This window comes from Arachis ipaensis, chromosome B08, assembly GCF_000816755.2.
Source record: "Arachis ipaensis cultivar K30076 chromosome B08, Araip1.1, whole genome shotgun sequence".
Taxonomy (NCBI): domain Eukaryota; kingdom Viridiplantae; phylum Streptophyta; class Magnoliopsida; order Fabales; family Fabaceae; genus Arachis; species Arachis ipaensis.
Genome location: NC_029792.2, coordinates 1,107,084 through 1,116,173, shown reverse-complemented (window position 1 = coordinate 1,116,173; position 9,090 = coordinate 1,107,084). Strand labels below are relative to the sequence as shown.

General features: G+C 35.0%; 2 protein-coding genes across 2 annotated transcripts; both read right to left on the bottom strand.

The window, feature by feature from the left end:
• On the bottom strand, nt 954-2,498 carry LOC107610291. Its single transcript, XM_016312358.1, has one exon. The coding sequence runs from the start codon at nt 2,496-2,498 to the stop codon at nt 954-956; it is 1,545 nt and encodes a 514-aa protein (XP_016167844.1).
• On the bottom strand, nt 2,524-3,480 carry LOC107610292. The gene has a single exon (XM_016312359.1). It carries the CDS (start codon nt 3,478-3,480, stop codon nt 2,524-2,526), a length of 957 nt encoding a protein of 318 aa, XP_016167845.1.

Here is a 9,090-nt window from a genome sequence, read left to right as displayed (position 1 = left end):
TGTAATAATAGGGAACATGTTAGGTACGTCAAAAATAGGGCAATTTACGCATTTAAATTGTTTGATTCCCAATATTACGTAAATACATTGTTTCAGTTTTTAATACGCAAATGCATTGTTTCTATATTTTATGTAAACCGCTACTACCAGTAGCGGTTTACGTGTGAGTGTGTGTGTGTGTAAACCGCTACTGGCAGTAGCGGTTTACGTGTGAGTGTGTGTGTGTAAACCGCTACTGGCAGTAGCGGTTTACGTGTAAGTGCGTGTGTGTAAACCGCTGCTGGCAGTAGCGGTTACGTGTGTGTGTGCGTGTGTGTAAACCGCTACTGCCAGTAGCGGTTTACGTGTGATGGTTTGCCTATATAAACCGTGGTTGCAGCCGCGGATTATGTGTTTAGAAGGTTTGAGGAGTTTTCTAGAGAGAGGAAATTGTAGAGAGAAGTCAGAGCAAGTTGTGAGCGGGCCCGAGGTTCCTCAGCGGCGACTTCTGGCGAGTTATCATGGCAGGCAGGAACCTGTACCGACTGAACGGCGTTGCGCATATTGCCGGTTCTATTGGTTTAGGACTTTTATGTTTTTTATATTTGGATGACTGTTATTTTGGGTACTTGTTACTTTATGTTTTATGCCCGTTGGACCTTATATTTAGTCTTGTTGGAAGGACTTTTATATTGTTCAGTTTTTACATTATGATTATGTTGAGACAGTCTATTCTTTATCGATCTATTAGCTAAAATGGAAATTAAGCACAATATCTCTAGAAAAGTGAAACACAACTACCGATATTATCATTAACAAGACAAAACAAAAAGACTAAAAACTCATAACTGATAAACGAAAAGACTAAAAACAAATAACTTAAAACTCATAACAAGCAGACACGTTTGTTATCACGGAAACTACGACAAACGAAATAAGTAAAGATAAATCTACATCCCACTAGTAGATCCTCGCTAAGGGCAAACCCGTCGGGTATGACCGGGCTGCCTGCACAGACCACACCTCTTAGGTCGGCTGGTGTCGGCTTTGTCCATGTTGTTGCGGATGCGGGTGGACCGTGGTCGTCCTTCTCTAGCCCTTCTCATGCCCGGATCGGGTATAACCGTCGGCCCGTCATATGGTGGCCAAAGCCCCTTTGGAATACATGGTGAAAAGGACATCTCATACACCTTAAAGACCTCAGACATGGTGTACACCTCATCAACATAAGTTGCCCAATCTAGGCGTGACTGCGCACAGCATGCGAGGGCATGGCAGCAGGGGTAGTGAAGCGCCTGGAAGTATCCACAATCGCAGGTGTGATCCCTCAGAGAAACCCGATAGCTACCCAAAGAGAATTTCCCGGTGGGAGTCGTCTCAGCCACAGTATAGTCAAGCTGATGCCTATCAAACACTGTCACCGTGAAGCACCTCGATTCCTTCAGATTACGCTCAATGGCCTTAACTACTACCTGTGAAAACCGGTGCCCGGACCCTAACTGTGCCTCTGCCGTCTGCCCACGGACAACAAACAACTCGGCCAACCGGAGATATGTCGACTTAACCAGAGACGTCACCGGGAGATTTCTTGTGCCCTTTAAGACAGAGTTCACACACTCAGAGATGTTGGTGGTCATGTGACCGTATCTTCTCCCACCATCCTTATGCTGTGTCCACCTCTCATAAGGCATTTTGTTTGCCCATTCGCACATGGCCGGGTTCTCCGTCCTCATTATATCAAACCAATAGTCAAATTCTGCTTCCGTCTTCGCATACGCGGCATTTACCAACCACCTCCGCGCATCCTGCCCCTTGAAAGTGAGGGCAAAATTTGCAGCAACATGCCGAATACAAAATGCCCGATAAGCATGGGGGGGTTGCCAACCACTATCGGGGCTCTCTAATGCAGCCTTGATGCCGTTGTGTCTGTCAGAGATCACGAGAATACCTTGCTGTGGAGTGACATGCCTTCTAAGGTTCGATAGAAAGTACGACCAAGAATCTGCGTTCTCTCCCTCCACGAGTGCAAACCCAACAGGCAAAATGTTCGACTTACCATCCTGTGCGATCGCCAACAACAACGTCCCGCCATATTTGCCATACAGGTGTGTGCCGTCGATGTTTATCAGCGGCTTACAGTGGCGGAAAGCCTCAATACACGGAGGAAACGTCCAGAACATCCGATGAAAGAAAACTCTATCCTCGTCAACTTGGTCACCCACCCTAACCGGGGACGTCTTCAGTAGAGCAACAGAACCTTCCATCGTGCATGTGACCCCAAGGATCCACCGTGGTAGATTAGCATATGACTCCTCCCAATCGCCATATATTTGCGCTACTGCCTTCTGCTTCGCCAACCACACCTTCCGATAACTAGGCATGAATCCATAAGTCGCCTCCGTGGCCTCTTGCAACACCTTAATAGACACCGACGCATCAGCTCGAACCAATGGATAGATTCTCGCACAGATAACATGATAATCAAGCTGCTTGTGGTCGCTTGATATCGATGTGGCCATACACGTGTGCAGACCGTTGTACCTCCTAACCTCTCATGTGCCCTTCCTTTTCCGCATGACTATCCGACCACGTGCACCCGTTACCAAACTCCTTGCATCTCCCTTGGTATTTCAGGTTGTCGGACTCCATAACCTTGTACTCAACTCCACGCCGAATACTGTAATCCTTCACACTCAACACGGCTTCCTCTTTACTCTGGAAGGATTGGCCAATCTGAAATTCAGACATATTTGTCCCATCATGCATCCCCTGCCCCTCGAATGTTGCATCAGCATTCTGCTGTTGGCCGATGGCTTCCAAGTTCAAAGAAGAGAGGTGGGGAGGGTACTCCTGTGTTGCAGAACCGGAACATCCATGGGCTGAACGTCCGTCTCTTGGAATATCATCATCACTGTCCCCACCAATATCGAGAGGCTCCTCATCCAAATCATCGTCAAACAGTGCATTCTCAACCCGATCCGGTCCGGCATCGCATTCAAAATCAGGAACAACAGGACCAACATATGCATGAACAGCCCCAGCACGTTCGGGCTCCGGATTCGGAACTGCCACTGCTACCACAGGCATCGATGTTGAGGCACCACCGGCTGGGATCGACTGAGGATTAGGGGCCGATGCCCCTGAGCTATCCACACCATCTTCCAACTTTGCAAACAGCTCAGTTACCCTCACCTCCGGAAAACTACGCCTGCAGTGAAACAAGACATGCAAGTCTTCATCCGACCCGATCACGAAGGTCTCATATCTCACACCAGTTGAGACAACATCAATGGAAATCTTGTAAAATAATTTTTTTACCCACTTCGTCCCACACACACCGAGCTTCCGTAATATGCTTTGCTTAATCTCCGCCAACGTATTCGAAGATCGGATAAAAACACTAAGTGGTTCTCTATCTGTAAATTTTACACCATGCCTTTTGCTCTTTTGAATTTTTCCAGAGCAGTGAACCAGAGCCACAAAACTATCCTCTCCCTCCATTTGTGAATAACACTCTACTTCTTCACATTTGGTCCCTCTATGGTTTATATAGGCAGCCCCATTCAGACACACACACGTAAACCGCTACTGGCAGTAGCGGTTTACGTGTAAGTGCGTGTGTGTAAACCGCTACTGCCAGTAGCGGTTTACGTGTAAGTGCGTGTGTGTAAACCGCTACTGCCAGTAGCGGTTTACGTGTAAGTGCGTGTGTGTAAACCGCTACTGCCAGTAGCGGTTTACGTGTAAGTGCGTGTGTGTAAACCGCTACTGCCAGTAGCGGTTTACGTGTAAGTGCGTGTGTGTAAACCGCTACTGGCAGTAGCGGTTTACATAAAATATAGAAACAATGCATTTGCGTATTAAAAACTGAAACAATGTATTTGCGTAATATTGAGGATCAAACAATTTAGTTGCGTAAATTGCCCTCAAAAATATATTAGGAGTCACTTAAATAAAGATGGTAAAAATGTCTTTTTTTTAAGATATTTTTAAAAATTAAAATTTAACACATATAATTAATTAAATTGTGATATTTTTATTAAAATTAAACCAGAAAAATTAGTTTAGCCAAAAAATTGATAAATTAAATTTTGAACTGATATAAATTAATATTTTTTATAAAAAAAGCCTCTTAGGTAAACTCAACTTCAAAAGGTAACTTAACCCTGAACATGACTATATATAGGTGCGTCTAATATGAATTCATGAAAATGTTATAAAGTTACTATCATAAATTATTAGATAACAAGTGTAATTATGCGTGAAATTGAAATTATAATTTTAAGTTATTTTGTTAAAATTAATTTAAATTATAATAATTTGATTAATAAAAAAGTAATGAGTTATGTATTGTTTATTTTTTCTTAATTTAGTGTTAATTGTATTAATTTTAAAATAGTTATTAACCGATTTTAGTAATCTACTTTTTTCAATAAATCAGACATATATATTGGATGTGACCATAAATAATCTAGTAATGCTTAAATCCACCAACAAATTGTTATAGGTGTAAGAACATATTAAAATCAGCTGAAAATGAACACCAAATTATTAGAGAATTTTAATGTAAAAAGTTCTCCAATAAATAATAAATAATTTTAACCCACTAAATAACAATTTAACACTATCCTTTGATGCCTGCAAAATATACTTGAAACAATACCATATCAATGCTAGTATACAAAATTATATAATTAACGTAATTATAAAATTGTTTATCAGGAGAATAAAATAATACGAATTTTTATGATAATTCTAATATTCTCAAACTATAAATGTACAATAAGAATGCATTACCTATTAGTACCTAGAATTTGTCAATCTTTTAAATTGATAATAATAAATTTTAATAATATTACCTATATTATTTTTTTATTAATAATAAGTGTATCATTGTAATTAACTAATTATTTTTTAGTGAGAGTACATAAAAAGTACATAGTATATAAGGTGTAATAACTCAACAAATATTTCCAAAAGAAAATTTTTCATTCTCTTCAACAATGAAAAATAACTTATTTTTCTCTCTCTCTTAATGCATTATGTTCATCAAACCATCAACACCACAACTTATATGACTACTTTATTGATATACTTTATTGTTCACCATTCTTAAATTATAGTTGAACAAAATATTAAATTCCGAAAAATTTCACTAGCCCAGACGGTGGTGCAGTTGTAGTCCTCATCCGCTCCATTGCGATTGTCATCCTCATCTGCTGCCTTACGGCTGACATCTGATCCCTGTCGCTGTTCCCATCCCCTCCCCTGAGGGTGTAGTCCTCGTCCCTAAAGAATGCCATAACCGAAGCACTATTGGCGCCATAGCCACTGTTTGCGGCTGCTGCACTAAGTATACAGCCTACCATACTCGCTAGAAATTTCTCCTTGGAAGAAATTTCAATTGAGACGTACGCATACTTGTTGTCTAGAACATTAATATAGATCCAGGTCCCTATTCCAAACTGATGTAATAAAATCCATTATCTCACAGACGAGCTTTCAGTCCTTAGGATGGAGTATATTCTGAAATTCGAACAGAACCGAAAGAGAGGGAACTGGAGTTTTGAAATGCAACGGAGATGGTTGAACAATAAAGTGTATCAATGAAGTAGTTATACAAGGTGTGATGTTATTGGTTTGATGAATTAGAATGGACTAAGAGAGGGAGAAAAATAAGTTCTTCTCATTGTCGAAGAAAATGAAAAATTTCCTTTTAAAAATAATTGTTGAGTTATTACACCTTATATACTATGTACTCTTTATGTACTCTCACTAAAAAATAATTACAATGGTAAGCCTATTATTAATAAAAAAAATTCTAGATAACAAATAAATTAATAAATTTAATTAAGAGATTTCGTTATTACCTTTTCATTATAAGCTCTCAAAAACTTCTCTATATACCACGTTCATCCGCAGACCATCTTTACTCGTTATTCTTGCCTTTATTTTTCAAATTTTTCATTACATAATCTACCATAGGTAATATTGTTGATAGAATGGTATGTGGTATGAAAAATAATAAACAAAAAAAATACTATGTCTGATATACGAATTTTTTAGATGATAAATAATTGTTACAATTCACTATTACACTCTCATTGTATGCGGTAATAATTAGCCAATATTTTTAATGGAGATACCTGCTACAATTAGGTAAAAATTATGCCATTATCTTTTATTAACTTTTATGATTAATTCAATGGAGATACTTGCTCATTATATATGTTATCTACATTAATTATGTGCCAATATTTTTAGAAAAAAACTAAAAGAAGAGATATATAAATTGTTCCTTGCAAGATAAAGCTTCTGAAATGTGATCGGCTATAAGATCCGTCAGGGGCTCGGAAGTATTTTCCTCGGAATTGAAGACCTCGGCGTGAAACCTACAAAAAGGATTCTGACGCTCAAGTTAGTGCTCGGTAGTATAAACTTCAACAAGCAAAAGTAAAAATAAGGAATTTGCAGGGTTTGGTGCTATGGAGTCGTTTTTCCTAGCAGCTTGTGATCACTGTTTTTCACTTGCCCCAGACGAGGTTTGCTCGTCTGTTTAAACAGACCGCGTAGTAGAGGAAGGTGGACGTTTTAGTAATGTTCGGCTTTTTAGGGTTTGTTACCAGGAATCAATGTACGAGTTTGGTTAAGTGCGAGATTCTTGGCACTTGTGACGTGTTTGACCTGTTCTCGGTTGTGAGTTTTGTTAGCCGATGATATCGGTAAGGTACATAAATATATATAATATTGTTGCTTTATACGAAGTAGATATAAATTGCTACGTTTTTTTTATTATATTATACAACTTAAAGTTATAGTATCATGTTATTATTAATTATAGATACTTGCTATAATTATATCAAATTTAATTATGACTCTAAATAAATAAAATAGATAACAATCAATATTATTTTAGAAATTTTTTACATTCAATATTTACTGTAAATATAAAAAATAAAATAACTAATGAATAAAAATATGAGTAAAAAATAAAATATAATAATTAAAATTTAATTTTTTAACTAATTAATCTTGTGTCCATACATCATCATCATCATCATCATCATCATCATCATCATCATCATCATCATCATCATCATCATCATTATCCACTAATTAAAGTGAAAAATAAAAAACTATATAATTAATGAACCATTATTAGAATGAGTGAGAATTATAGCATGAATTATTGTGGATACAACTATCTACTAATAAAATTGTGGATACAACTAATTATTGTAGATACAACTATCTACTAAGAATTAGAACTATATCAATTAATATAATTAGAATAAATAAAAATATTAATGATTGATAATTAGTTTAATAATGCATTGAATATTAATTTGATATAATTATAATAAAGATATTTTCTTAAAATAATATAATTATACATTATTCATGAGATAATTGTAATATAATTAAAATAAATTCACTTGAAAAAAATTCATGTGTAATCTTCATAAATTACAGTAATTTCTTTATTTATGTATATGTATGTATTAATTTTGTTAAATAATTTTAAATATTTTCTTATTTATACATACATATATATTAATTATACATAAAATATTTAAATCACATATATTAAATATTTTTTGTTATAATTATTTTCTTATATATATTATTCCACAATGCGTGCAATAAATTTTTATGTTTGATATCCATATATAGCCTCCAATTCCAGTCTCATTCATACGCAAACTGTATACAATTTTTTTTAATAAAGAAATTTTAATTTTTCGTTTTGTTTTCTTTCACGTACATTTTATTTTTCCTTTAAATAGTGATATTTTAATTTTTTTTTGTTTTAAGTACACTTTTATTAAGAATTGCATTACTAATCTAAAATACAAAAAGAGAAAAAAAGGTGATATATATCCAAGAAAAAAATAAACTTAAATATTAGAAAAAAGAAATCTTATATTAAAACATTTAAAAATAACATATCCAATAAAAATAGTCGTAATATATAAATTGAGGCAATAATTTAAATTTAAATGAATGTAAAATGAATTTAATCAAATACTAATATTAGAACTAAATTACTTAAAAAATATTTAATCTATTCTAGTCCTTAAACACGTATAGATTAGAGTCATTCTCGTAATGACAACCAACTGAAACATCATAAGTTTAGACATTTAGAATTCGTGCAAATTCAGACCATCCTCTTGTTAAATAAGCTTCATCATCTGCTATCCATGCAATACGGCAAGATATAGAATTGCCACACCGAGAAACTAAACTGACCCTTATTTCCCTCAATGGCATTGCATTGATGCAAAAGAAGGCGGATAATTTCTGAATAAAAATCACAATATGTTATAAAATTATTTTAATAACGAAAAACTTAAAATAAGAAAATTTAAATATATTACCAATCGTTGAAATTGTATATCCAAAGTTGACACGAATTTAGCAAAACTGAATTTAAACTAAGGGAATTCAATCTCATTATGTGCTTCATTTCGAAGATCTCCAAGCAGACATAGAAAGCATGGAGGGGATGGAACTTGAACTTGGCTTACAAAGCTCCATGGAAACAATTCCTCAATAAAAAATCGAGCTTCTCCCAAGAAAACTAATTTTACCCACATTATTCCATTAGGTTAGTCATAATATGTGAGTAGATCCAACCATCCTTCGATAAAATAGAGTTTACTGCCTCTTATTTGGACACTTACATCCATGTAGTTAAAATCCGAATACAACTCGATGGGGTATTTCATAGATGTGATGCATTGTAAACGATTGCGGTAAAAGACAATCGCACTGGAACATTAGACGAAAAGAATAAGTTGGAGTAAGAACAATCATTAAATTATCAAAAGAACAATATAATAAAATGAGTATATAAAAAATAATAGAAAACGAAGAATAATAAATTTAAAGAAAATGAGTTGACTCTCAGATCTAGACTCATGTACCACAAAAAAATTCTATATATAGACTTTATTTAAAAAACTAAATATGTAAATTAGTTATTATTAAGATAATTTTTTATTATTTACGTTAGTTATACATCATATATTTGTGTTGTTAAAATTATATAATTTTATCATATCATATCATGATTAGAATTATTATTTTTTTATTATGAATAGAATA